The following is a 13,764-nucleotide window of genomic DNA, read 5'->3' as shown; positions in this document are numbered from 1 at the left end:
TGTGTGTGTATATATGTATGTGTATATATATATATATATGTGTGTGTGTGTGTGTATATATCAATCACACATACACATATATATATGAATAATATATATAAAGTTCACTCCTAAGAGTTATCCTCACCTACACCCATTAAAATTAATAGTTGTCAGGGTACTCTCAGCATGGGATTAGGCTATTACACATTAGGGATTTGACCCCTTTATAATTTTGCCAGTTCTGTTACTTTGCTACTTGATCAGTACAGTTCTTTGTATGGGGCCTATAAGCTTACTCTTAGGGAAGCAGCTGCAGAAAACATCTGCAGGAATATTTAACACACAGGTTCTGAAAAACTGAAAAGAATGGAGATGGAGATTGAGATTTTTCCCTTCCCCAAGTGGAATGCTTAAGCAAAGTGCCCCCAAACAGGCACTAAGGTTCTAAGAATTATAAAACCCACAAGAGTGGCTGGGAAACTGCACAGACTGTTGCCCAGTCAGACAACATGTATACACAATTAAGGAATCACACATGTACAGTGATTCAGATCAGTGCTGCTGACTTCTGCATTTGAAGAAGAAACCTGATGCCCAGTGATGGATATACACAATAGTGCTGATCCTCTCTGAAAAAGATTGCATATCAGCTTTTGCTTACTAAAATGGTGCCAAGGCAGGCAGAAACAGCAAAAGATGTAGGGGCAGATCTCATCCATCCCTACAAACAAGACAGTTAAAATATGTTTATCTATTACATCCTTTAAAGTAGGGGTTCTCACCTAGGGTTCCCAGGGGATGTTGAACTATAACTCCCATCATCCCCAGCCACGACAGCCAAAGGAGTGGAAATCCAACAACATCTGGGGCCCCAAGGTTGAGAACCCCTGCTTTAAAGGATAAGCAGGTCTGTGTGCATTCTACATGTCCAAAGAGTTCAGGCTGCGGAGTCTTGTAACACACCGCTTCATCAAATTAAGAACAGAACAGTAGAGTGGGACATTTTTTTCCGCTGGCACTTGTGCCACCAAACAGCTTCCACATCGAAGTAAGAGGCAGAACAGCAATTCACTGGGTGGCCAAAAGAGTGAAGAGGAGGTGCATGGGCTTTCGTGGGGGATGACGGGCACCGCAGCATCAAACAGACCCATCTAAATGAAACAAGACAGACACGATCCTGGAAGCAGCAGCAACTCTTTATTATAGGCCAGCTCTCCAAGGAAGGCGCTTAGAATGGACTGTACAAGTCTGTGGGAGTAGCTGTGCGGCAGCTAGATCATCTGCCCCTGGATTCTTCCCAGTTTCCTTTCAAGGGAAACTGATGGTCCTTGGTCTTGGTTCCATTTATAATACTGGAGGGTCCCCCTCTCATCGCGGTGGTGAATGGGGTGAAGGAGACAGGGACGGCCTTGTGCTTGGTGGCTGGCTATTATTAAAAATGACACCGGAATGACCACGGTGGAATTAAAGGAAGCTGTGCAAGATAGGATGGCACGGGGTGCATTGGTCCATAGAGTGATGGAGAGTCGGACACAACTGAACGGAGAAGAAGAAGGTGGTGAATGGGGACTCCTCCCCTGCACCCACCCAACCAGCAGTGCCTGCTCTCTATCTCTTGCCTAGTTCACGAGCCCGAGTGGTAGCTGCTTCCACAGCATTCATAACAGTCGCCCGAAGAGTCCCCTTCTCCAGCTCATGCAAGGCATGGATGGTCGTGCCCCCTGGGGTACAGACGGCACTCCTCAGGACGGCCGGGTGCTCACCCGTTTCTAGGATCATTTTGGCTCCTCCCTGGATGAAGAGAAGACAAGAGATGGTTTTCAGGGGGAGGGAGGTGCTGGATCATAATGCCAGATGCCCAAACTCAGATCCCCACCCAGCCAAGATGTTCACTAGTTCAGCCTAATCTACCTCACTGGGGTGTTGTAAATGATAGACTTTGAACTTTTAGCTGTATTTATTCTGTTTTTATTGAATTGCTTTTTATCTTGTTGTTAACCGCCCTGGGTCTTAGGATGTACATAAATATAAACCAACCAACCATGAAGGCAGAACTCTAAAGCCGAGGTTCTCAAGCTTGGGATGTTACTGGACTACAGATGTTACAGTCCCCAGATGTTACTGGACTACAACTCCCATCATCCCAGCCACAGTGGCCAACGTGTTTCAGAAATGGTAGTTTTTAATAATAATCGGCTGGCTCAGATGCTACCTTACTGGCCCAGAGGATTAAGAAGGGAATATGCCAAGAGTGCACCCATTGGGATGTTCTTCCAGCATGTCCCTTTATCACAGAGGGGTTGTTCATCCAAATGGCCCTCCTATGCATGCTCCTTACTGGCCCATGTAATTAGGAAGGGGATGTGCTGAGAGCATGGATGTCCGGATGCCCCCTCACCTCAGCATGTCCCTCTATCATGTGGGGGGCTGTTCATCCAAATGGTGCCTTTTTACACACACACACACACACACACACACACACACACACACACACGAGCGAGCATCTTCCTGTGATAAAGTGATGGGCCAGGAGGGCATTGGGACATCTGCAGAGAGTGTGCTCTGGGCCATAATTTATTCTTTATGCATCTTAAAAGCAAGACACTAGTTATTCCTAGGGCAATGCAGGACGGTTACTTTGAACTGGAGCAGGTATGAAGAGAGGTAATGGAATGAGTACAGAAATGGACCTGGTAAGCCAAAAGACACAGGGCCATGATCACGGTGTAAAGCTGCTTAGACCGGGCCAGAACCCAGCAGCCTCTGCAGGACCAATCTGACCCGTAAGAGCAGGAGGCCACAGGGAGGAAAGGTGGCATTCAAATAGAAAGAGGTACAAAATACTTCGACAGGGATGGATTTGGTAGCAAGTGTCTCACTACTTTACATGCTCTCCTAGACAGCAATCACTCTCCACAAGTTCAGGGAAGTCACGTTAGGGAATGTGGGGTGAGGTATCCCAGCTGTGTTTTCCTTCACCCACTCACCCACCCACCATTTCACTGTACTCTTCGCTGCTACAATTTATTGTGGCTGGGGATTATGGGAGTTGTAGTGCAGCAACATCTGGAGTACCACAAGTTGGGAACCCCCTGTCTTAGAGGATGGGGCCACTATAGGAAAAGCACCAGCATCCTTTCATGCAGAAGGTTCCAAGTTCTCTCCCTGGCAGCATCTCCAGGACAGGGCCAAGAGAGATACTCCTGCCTGCAACCTTGGAGAAGCCGCTGCCTGTCTGTGCAGACAACACTGAGCTAGAAGGACCAATGGTCTGACTCAGTACAAGGCAGTGTGACATCAAATTGGTGTTGACTCCTGACGCCCACAGAGCCCTGTGGTTGTCTTTGGTAGAATACAGGAGGGGCTGACCATTGCCTCCTCCCGCGCAATCTGAGAGGATGCCTTTCAGCATCTTCCTAGATCGCTGCGGCCCAATATAGGTGTTTCCCACAGTCTGGGAAACATCCCAGGGGGATTTGAACTGACAACCTCTGGCTTGCTAATCAAGTCATTTCCCCACTGTGCCATTAGGTGGCTAGCTTCCTATATACTCCATCTAAAAATGAGACACAACAGTCAGAGTTGACTGCTGGAGAGGAAGTACTAATCCCTTCTATAGTGAACATATAAAGCTGCCTTCAACTGAGTCAGGCCATTCGTCTTTTAGGCCAGTATTGTCTGCTCTGATTGGCAGCAGCTCTCCAGGATTTTAGACAGAGAAAGGTCATCTCTAACATTACCTGCAGATGCTGCCAGGGACTGAACCCAGAATCTACCTCCACTGGGATGTCCTAATCATCCCAGTCCTTCCACACAAAAGTTACTTTCCCAATTCCCCACAAGCTTACTTTCAGCTATCTAATTTACCCAAAAAGGTGTCTTCTGGATGTTGTTGCACAGCAGATGGCCCTTGCCCACATCACCATGAAGCTAACAGCCCAGCCCTAAACCATGTTTCCCCGAGACTGAAGTCCCACTTTTTTCAATTGAGCTTAGTTCTAAGTCTGCACATTGAGGACTGCAGCCCTTCTGAAAGGTTTAAACGAAGTACACACAAGCAACCTTGTGTAAACATGGCTTAGGACAGCAAAACTAAGAGTGGAAACTATGAGACAGGATTGGGAGGAGGGGGTGGGTCAGAATCACAGGCAAACCATCTGCCCTTCTCTTACCAAGAGTGTCTGAGCGGCCATCTTATAGGCCATGTCTCCTGGCATCCCCATCTTCACGGCGCCTTCTGCCAGGGCTTCAGCAAATGTGTATACCTGGAATAAGGTAGGAGGAGAGGAAAAGCAGCCAGCATCCTTGAGATAAAAGTGGCACACTAAAGAAAGGTCCTGAATCAGCCTACATCAGGCAAGGGTGGGCAAGATGGAACTTAGAAGGTCGAGGTCAAGAATACAGCTTTTAACACTGGTTTACATCACTCTCACTGGCCCTTGCCTTCCTAGGTGGCCCTATTTCTCCTTAGCATGACTCCCTCTTGTCTGTCCTGCCCCCTTTAATCTTTCTTCCCTCTCTATCCTCCCCATCCTGTTTTTCCACTTTAGATTGCTTTTCCTCCCCTCTTTATTTCCCCGAATCTTTCTTACTGCCCTACAGCTAGCTACCCTGTTATTTTCCATTCTCCTTCATATTCTGCATTGATGCAGCAGCAGCAGCAGCAACAAGATAAAACCTGGTGGAGTCACTGCAATTTCACTTTGCAAACGAGGAACTGAAGCCGGGAGAGGAGTTAAAACAGCAGGAGATGGCCGGTTCAGCAGCAGGGTGGTGGGGTTACCTTTCAGGAGCAGGGAGGGTGGTCTCCCCTTCCCACCCATTTCCCCCGCCAGCACATGTGTCAGGCAGTTCCGGTTTGATGCTGACCTGGGTGGCAAGGAGGTACACTGCCACCCCACACCAGTGATTTTCAACAAACACCGGCAGGGGAAACGCAGGGGTCGGGGGAGAAGAGCACCCTCCCTGCTCCTTAAAGGTAACTCCCCACCCCCGGCCGAACCACCAGACCTTCAAACCAGTTCATGCACATCCCTTAATAGTACTTTCTCATACCAGTTTTTAATGCAATGCCACCTTCTTTCAAATCCTGCTTCAAACACGACCTTCCTCATGTCTGCTACAATTCTTTAGCCCCATCCTCGACTATAACCAACCTCAGTGCCTGCCACTGAAATGTATTGACTTAAGATACTAACATGCAATGCTAGCCTATGAATCCCTTCCCCAGGGGCATCCACACCTGGCTTCATTACTGGCATTCTTTGGACAGGAGTCCAAAAAGTTGTTCCCAGGACAACTCCTCCCACCATCTCTTTGGCCCTTGTGGCTGAGAATGATGTGAGTTGTTGTCCAACAATAACTAGGAACGGAAGGCTGGGGAACCCTGGTTTAGACAGAAGGCCAAGGTGTTTTTGTTCCAGGAGGCCTCGAGTTCCACAGGACAATTCTGAAGTTTTATTTGCTGCTGCCTTAGAAGTATGATTTTTAACCGTTTTGCTTTTGGCATTTGTTAGCCGCTTTGTCGCCTTTAGCTAAAAATGAGATAGAATTAAAATAAGTAAAACAAAACAGGTGCTGCTTCTCCAATACAGATTTCCAAACACATTTGGTACTTTGGGCTGCTTGACTAGTATAAAGAAAAAGAGAGGAAAGGGAACATGAATCCATATTATACCAAGTCAGACCATTGGTCTAATACTGAGCTTGGTCTGACTAGCTCAGTATTGCCCGCTGTGACTGACAGCGGCTTCTCCGAGGTTGCAGGCAGGTTTCCTAGCCCAGTCTGGAGATGCTGCCAGGGACTGAACCTGGGAAAAGCAGATGCTCTTCCACTGACCTACGGTCCTTCCCCAAAGACGTCTTCCATTCTTCTCTACACAGGAACATTGGAAGCTGGCTTACACTGAGTCAGGCCCTTGGTCCATCTAGCTCAGTACTGACTGGCAGCAGGTCTCCAAGGTTTCAGGCAGGAGTCTCTCCCAAGCCTGGCCTGGAAATGCTGCAGGGATTCAACTTGGGACCTTCTGCCTGCAAAGCAGACGCTCTACCACTGAGTTACGCCCAATCCCTCTGTGTGTGTGTGTGTGTGTGTGTGTGTGTGTGTTTGTGTGTGTGTGTTGCAGGCCTGCTCAACTTAGGCCCCCCAACTGTTTTTGGACTACAACTCCCATAATTCCCAGCCACTGTAGCCAATAGCCAGGGATTATGGGAGTTGTAGGCCAACATCTGCAGGAGGGCCGAAGTTGAGCAGGCCTGGTGTATAGCCATAAGCACAAGAAGTCTGGCTTTTTTAAAAGCCACGAACGGGTGGAATTCTCAAGAGGCCAAACCCCATCTGGCAAATAGGATACCTGCCATTTCTAAGGGGTGCGACAGGCCAATTGGGACCCACTAAAGCGGCACTCACGTAGGCAACGCCGCTGCCACTTAGGCCGGTGTGGATGTCGAGGTAGGACTCCGGAGCCTCTTCGACCAGCCCACACGGAGACAGCAGCCTCTTCAGCAGGGCTACGTCCTGTTCCCCAGCGCAGGAGCCCTGGGCCAGAAGGATGGCGCCCGACTGGACCTCGCAGGGAAGGTTGAGCATGACCCGCAACACCTTGGTGCCAGCAGGAAGCAGCTGTGGAACCACAGAGAGAAGCAGAAGAGGGCATATTAAACATTCACCCGCAAGGGCATGCCTCAGGCCAGAATATTCCACAGAGCTCTGTCACATTCAGGACGTGGACCAGGATTCTGGGTGTCCTCTGCAGCCCAAGAATCCAGCCCCGCTACTAGTCAGGGTGGAGATCGTTAAGAATTGCACGCGGTTACAAAGTTGGCACAACTGGAGAGCCAGCATGGTGTGGTGGTTAAGGGGGTTGGACTAGGACCGGGGAGGACCGAGTTCAAACCCCCATTCAGCCATGAAGCTCACGGGGTGACTCTGGGCCAGTCATGTCTCTCTCAGCCTGACCTACCTCACAGGGTTGTTGTGAGGATAAACATAACCAGGTACACCGCTCTGGGCTCCTTGGAGGAAGAGTGGGATAGGAATGCCAAATCAATCAATCAATCTGGATTCCAGTTCAAAAATTCTGCTTTTCAAATACTTTTGAGCATTCCAAGAAGGGCTGGAGGGAAATGAAGGCAATGGAAATGAGTGTAGGAGCAGACGGGCAGCTAGTCTCAAGGGCCAGCAGGTGTAGTAGCACCGAAGCCCAGTGGCTGAACCGAGGAAACGATGGTGAGACATGGCTCTTCCAGACAGGACTCCCACAATTCCTAGTTTCTCCTCCACAGCAATGAGGACTAGCCACTTCTACCACCAAAAGATGTGGCAATGGCCCGTAGTTTAGACAGCAGAGCATTCTGGACTTGGGTCACTTCAGAGTTCAGAAAAAGAACCAATTCAAAGATTGACAACCAAGCTGGGTGGTCAGTCATACGAACCTATGATTTATATTGAATGAGGATACTGGACTGTTCTGCTCCTACTAATCATAAGTTTCCACGGTCTCAGGCAAAGAGACATATTTTAAAAACTTTTGGAACTTTAAAAAAAGATAACAGGGTGTAGCTTGGGCATCGTGGCTGGGGATTATGGGGGTTGCTCTCCAACAACATCTGGAGACCCCCCCCCAAGGTTGGGAAGCCCTGGCTTATGGAGACATGCTGTGGAGGCATGTCAGAAAGGAAAAGTTCCTGCAAGAACTCACCTCTTCCAGACTCTGGAGTGAGACTCCAGCTGCCATGGAAATGACGACATGCTTTGGGGTAACAGCAGGAGCCATCTGTTGTAGGACTGCAGGGAGGATATACGGCTTGGTAGCCAGAAACAGGAAGGTACAGTTCTTCACCACCTGAAGGTTGCAGTGTGTGGTCTTGCAGCCGTGGTTCTTCCATCAAAAGAGAGCACAAGGAAAGATCAAGAGGAGAAAGATCACGCTGCAACTCATCACTACATGGGCTCTTTGCTCACACTCGTTTTTCATCCAGAGAAGTCACTAGCCCTTCTCCGAGCCATGACTGAGCTCGTCTTTTGGAGCTCTTGGGAGACGGAGCCACCTCGACAAGAAGCACATGGAGAAAACACTCTTGCAAAGGGCATACATGCAAGACCATCTAGGTTAACTACTGCCCAACGCAGGGGTTCTCAACCTTGGGACTCCAGTGGTTAGGGCTGTCCTCATGATTATTACGAGGGTAGGAGAAGTCTTGTACCCTGAATCAGGAGCTGTGTGTGCTCCAGATATCTGGTCACATATTCAATAAAAGCAAGTTCAGAGGCAAGGAGCTCGCTCAGCTGGCTAGCACAAGTATGCCCTACCCAGATTCTGTCTCCAGCTTTGGAAAGAGGTAGGAGAAAAAAACACTCTCCTACACATCTGAGACTTGACAGATGATCAAACTCCCCACTCCAACTTTGTATTTATTTAACACACAATCAAATATTGGGAGCGTACCCTGTCCTCAAAACTGGGCAGGATTCGCATGCTATAGTTTATGGTCACGTGAATGGCCCTACTGTTGGACCACAATTCCCATCATCTCCTGCCCCAAGGCCAAAGGTCAATGTGGCTGGGGATGATGAGAGTTGTGGTCCATCAACATCAGGGGACACAAAGTTGAGAATCTCTGACCTAATACAACCTTCTGGGTGGATGACTTCAATTATCCACACATAGACTGGGCAAATTCACATTCAAGTGATGGCAAAGAGGCCAGATTTCTAGATACGCTGAACGACTGTGCCCTAGAACAGTTGGTCATGGAACCAACCAGAGAGAAGGTGATCTTCGGACTTAATCCTTAGTGCTGCACAGGACCTGGTGAGAGATGTCAGTGTCATGAAACCTTTAGGGAACACAGTGACCATAGTGTGATCAAATTCAGCATACATGTGAGGAGAGAATCGCCAAGGAAGTCTAACACAGACACTTGGAACTTCAGAAGAGGAAACCTCTAAAATGAGGAGTTTGGTGAAAACTGAAAGGGGAAATCAGGAGAGTCATTTTGCTCCAGATTGTATGGAGTTTATTCAAAACTACAGTAATGAATGCTCAGTTAGAATGTATACCAAAAAGGAGGAAAGGTACCACCAAGTCTGGGAGGATGCCAGCATGGCTAACAAATCAAGGAAGCTATAAAGGGGAAGAAGACTTCCTTCAGAAATTGGAAGGCCTGCCCAAATGAACAGAACAGAAAGGAACACAAATTGGCAAAAGAAATGCAAGGAGACAATAAGGGAGTCAAATAGAGAGTATGAGGAACATTTAGCTAAAAGCATCAAGGGGAGTAACAAAAATGTCTTTAAATACATCAGAAGCAGGAAACCTGCAAGGGAGATGGTTGGACCATTAGATGAGGAGCGATTATTAAGGAGGGATATGGAGATTGCAGAGAAGCGAAATGAGTTCTTTGCATCTGTCTTCACAGTGGAGGATACTGAGTGTATACCTTTCCCTGAACCAAGCTTCTCAGGGACAGAGGCTAAAGAACTGAGTCAGATAAAGGTGATGAGAGATGACCTTCTAAACTGTCTGTAAAAATTAAATATTAGCCAATTGCCAGGGCCAGATAGCATCCACCCAAGAGTCCTTAAAAAATCAAATGTGAAAGTCTTGACCTCCTTGCAAATATATTTAACTTATCCCTACAGTCAGGCTCTATACCAGGACTGAAAAGTAGTCAGTGCAACACCAATTTTCAACAAGGAATCCAGCGGGGATCTGGAAAATTACAGGCTGGTTAACTTCATGTGTATCCTGGGGGAAATTGATGGAAAATATTCTAAAGAATAAAATTGTTAAGCATATAGAAGTACAGGCCCTGCTGAATGAGAACCAACATGGCTTTTGCAAAGGTAACCAACCTTTTGAAGTTCTTTGAGAGCGTCAACAGGTGTGTGGATAAAGGTGATCCAGCTGACATAGTATATTTGGACTTTCGAAGAGCTTTCTATAAAGTTCCTCATCAAAAACTCTTGAGAAAACTTAGCAGTCATGGGATAAGGGGACAGGTTCACGTGTGGATTGGTAACTGGTTGAAGGACAGGAAACAGAGGGTAGGTATATATGGACAGTTCTCTAAAGGGAGGAAAGAAAGAAGTGGTTTCCCCAGGGTTCTACACTGGGACTAATGTGTCAACCCCAGAACAGCATCCCTCCAGTAGCTGTTGTTGGTGTCTATCTTATATTTCGTTTTAGGTTGTGAGAGCCCTTTGGGGACAGGGATCCATCTTTATTTATTTTTATTTCTTTATGTAAACTTTTATTGAGAAGCAGTATATAAATTTTTGTAGTAGCAGTAATAGTAGTAGTAGAGGTGGCCAAATTTGCAGATAACACCAAACTATTTAGGGTAGTGAAAACCACAACAGATTGTGAGGAACTCCAAAAGGCTCTCTCCAAACTGCTGCGGGAGTGGGTGACAAAATGGCAAATGCGGTTCAATGTTAGCAAGTGTGAAGTGATGCACATTGGGACAAAAAACACAATTTCACATATATGATGATGTGGTATGAGTTGTCAGTGACTGACCAACATTAATTAATTAATTAAGTAAGTAAGTACAGCCCTTATAGAAATCTATGGTGCGGCCACATTTGGAGTACTGTGTTCAGTTCTGGGCACCATGCCTCAGAAAAGACATTATAAAACTGGGGAAGGTGAAGAAGAGGGCATCCAAGATGACCAGGGGCCTGGAGCACTTTCCTTTCCTTATGAGGCAAGGTTACAACACCTGGGGCTTTTAAAGACAGATGTTAAGTCAGGTGGGGTTTTTCGTCGTCTTAGAAAAAACACGACTATGAGGAGACATGATAGAGGTCTATAAAATTATACGTGGTGTGGAGAAAGTTAAGAGAGAGAAATTTTTCTCCCTCTCTCATAACACTAGAACCAGAGGTCATCTCATGAAATCGATTGCCAAGAAATTTAGGAACAAAAAAACGTACTTTTTCACAACATGCATAATTAACCTATGGAATTTGCTGCCATGAGATGTGGTGACAGACAACAGCCTGAATGGCTTTAAGAAGGGCTTAGATAAATTCATGAAGGACAGGTCTCTCATTGGCTACTAGTTTGGTGGCTACAGCCCATCTCTGGCCTCAGAGGCAAGATACCTCTAAATACTAGTTGCAGGGGAGCAACAGCAGGAGAGAGGGCATGCCCTCAGCTTTTGTCTGTGGGCTTCCTAGAGGCATCTGGTGGGCCACTGTATGAAATATGATGCTGGACTAGATAGACCATGGGCCTGATCCAACAGGGCTGTTCTTATGTCTACAGAGACTGGTAGCAGCTTCTCCAAGGTTGCAGGCAGGAATCTCTTTTTGCCCTATCTTGGAGATGCTGCCAGGGAGGGAACTTGGAGCCTTCTCCATGCAAGCAAGCAGGGGTCCTTCCCAGTGCAACTCCATCCACCTAATGGGAATATCTTACAATGCTCACACCTGTAATCTCCCATTCAAATGCAAACCAGGACAGATTCTGCTTAGTAAAGGAGACAAATCATCCTTGCTACCATAAGACCAGCTCTCCTCTAGAAGGAGGAATCCTTCCATCATAGGAAAGGAATCCTGGACCCATTCCAATGTCTGTTCACCATTCAGTTTTTCAATAATTATTCACAAGGTGTTTGTTTTTTTACTCTGCCTCCTCTGAGCCTCTGCAGTATAATTACTACCTGCATCTCTTTCAAATTTTGCAGCTGAACCTGAGCAAGAATTTAGATTCAAGGCAGCTGACACCCATCAGGAAGGATCAGCTGACAAGGGTGCTTAGAAAAGTATTACCTTAACACTAATATTTGGGAAAGTAAAGGGATCGTGAAGGGTAGAAAGGGAATTCCCATTAGAATATTTCAGAAATAGACTGGATGAAGCACTCAGGATAGTTTGAAAATGGTATCTGGCCAGTGTGATGAGGAATCATGGGAGCTGAAGTCCAACAACATCCGGGGACCCAAAATTGGCAACCTCTTATGATTTTCTATGAAGCCCTTGCCATTTTGACCTCATTTACCTGGAACTTTTCCAGATTCCTGTTGGACGGGGCACTGGCAAAGATGTTCTCCGCTTGGACTTCTCCTGAATAGGAAAGAAAATAGAAGGTTTACTAAACTGGTGGATTATGCATTGCCCACACACACATCCAGAAGTAACGTTAGCATCACCTCATAAGAACATAAGAACAGCCCTGCTGGATCAGGCTCAAGGAAGCCCATCTAGTCCAGCATCCTGTTTCACACAGTGGCCCACCAGATGCTGCTGGAAGCCTACAGACAGGAGTTGAGGGCAGGCCCTCTTTCCTGCTGTTACTCCCCTGCAACTGGTACTCAGAGGCATCCTGCCTTTGAGGCTGGAGGTGGCCTATAACCCTCCAACTAGTAGCCAATGATAGACCTCTCCTCCATGAAGTTATCCAAACCCTTCTTAAAGCCATCCAGGTTGTTGGATGTCACCACATCTTGTGGCAGAGAATTCCACAAGTTGATTACATGTTGTATGAAAAAGTACTTCCGTCTGTTGGTCTTAAATTTCCTGGCCATCAGTTTCATGGGATGACCCCTGGTTCTAGTGTTATGGGAGAAATCTCTCTATCCACTTTCTCCACTCCATCCATAATTGGGCTCCTTGTGATCACAGGAGTTTGTTCCAGGCTCCCCCGCACATTCCCGCTAAACTCCTGCAAAACTCCAATGTCCTGTTTGCTATCCCTGTTCACTATCCTCTCCGGCCTACACCTCTTATGTAGAGAGTAGGCTTCCAACTGAGACACAGGACGTGGGTCAAAGGAATGTCAAAGGAATGTGGGGCCTCCCATTGCCCTAGCTGACTACACCCCCTCCAGGCAGGGACAAAAAAAACCACTGGAGTTTGCTAGCCCCGGTGAATGCTAGCCCTGGCAAATAACACACACACAGACTAGGACTTATCCTTTAAAGAGAAACCAGCCGCTTACAATCTCCCCTCCTCCTGTTAGTTAGTTTTAAGGGGAAAAGGCTAGATGTCATTCTGTTTTAGAAAAGCTTGCTCACCTCCTCAAGCTGTGTCTGTTCTCCAGAGTAGGCTTCCAACCACACATCAGATTATGTACAATTATTTTAACACATGTATAACATTTGACATCTAAACTTCAAAGTGGATTACAGGAGCAAATGAGTCACAAAAATAAAATTCAAAAATATGCACAATCCATCGAAGTAATATTGAAAATAGAATATAATCTGCAGCTCAGTCAAACCACTTGCTAAACAAGGGTTGACATTCCTTTCTAAATATTGAATAAGATTGACCTACTGGGGCTGTTAGGTCCAGACTCTGTCAGACTACAACTCCCATCATCTCTGCCTATCCCCTTCAGCTATTGTGGCTGGGGATGATGGGAGTTACAGTACAATAATGTCTGGGAACCCACCTTGAGAATTCCTGGTCAAAGGTAAATTTTGTAGGGATGTGTACAAACCAGCCGGCTGTCAAACCAATGGGCGGGGGACAGTTACCTTTAAGGTTCGGGGAGAGTGCTCTTAAACCACCACTACCTCACCGTGTTTCCCCCACCAGCAGCGTACTGCCTTGCCAGCCTGAACTGGAAGTGGCCGGCGAGCTTGTGCGATGTGCGCATGTGCATCGGCCACTTCCGGTCCGACATGCACTGTGGCGGCAAGGAGGTACACTGCCACCCCATGGAACCGATTTTGCAAACAGCGCCAGCAGTGGAAATGCGGTGTGTGTGTGTGCGTGTGAGTGTGAGAGAGAGAGAACCCTCCCCGAACATTAAAGATAACCCCCCTTTG

The 13,764-nt window shown here is 47.0% G+C and overlaps 1 protein-coding gene across 7 annotated transcripts in view; it reads right to left on the bottom strand.

The window, feature by feature from the left end:
- Positions 1 to 1,160: 1,160 nt before the first annotated feature.
- Positions 1,161 to 13,764, bottom strand: part of PYCR3 (pyrroline-5-carboxylate reductase 3) — a 15,681-nt gene continuing 3,077 nt past the window's right edge. For 4 of the 7 annotated variants that reach the window (XM_053245673.1, XM_053245674.1, XM_053245675.1 and 1 more), the window contains 5 exons: positions 11,991 to 12,055; positions 7,683 to 7,862; positions 6,392 to 6,604; positions 4,155 to 4,247; positions 1,161 to 1,773 (listed from right to left, as the gene is read on the bottom strand). In XM_053245673.1, coding sequence (XP_053101648.1) covers positions 1,591 to 1,773; positions 4,155 to 4,247; positions 6,392 to 6,604; positions 7,683 to 7,862; positions 11,991 to 12,055 — 734 coding nt within the window. In that variant the 3' untranslated portion in view covers positions 1,161 to 1,590. The remainder of the gene's footprint in view (positions 1,774 to 4,154; positions 4,248 to 6,391; positions 6,605 to 7,682; positions 7,863 to 11,990; positions 12,056 to 13,764) is intronic. The other 3 variants (XM_053245676.1, XM_053245677.1, XM_053245679.1) reach the window with 1 other exon arrangement.

This window comes from Hemicordylus capensis, chromosome 4 (genome assembly GCF_027244095.1).
Source record: "Hemicordylus capensis ecotype Gifberg chromosome 4, rHemCap1.1.pri, whole genome shotgun sequence".
NCBI lineage: Eukaryota > Metazoa > Chordata > Lepidosauria > Squamata > Cordylidae > Hemicordylus > Hemicordylus capensis.
The sequence above is the reverse complement of the archived record's forward strand: the minus strand, read 5'-3'. Positions and strand labels throughout refer to the sequence as shown.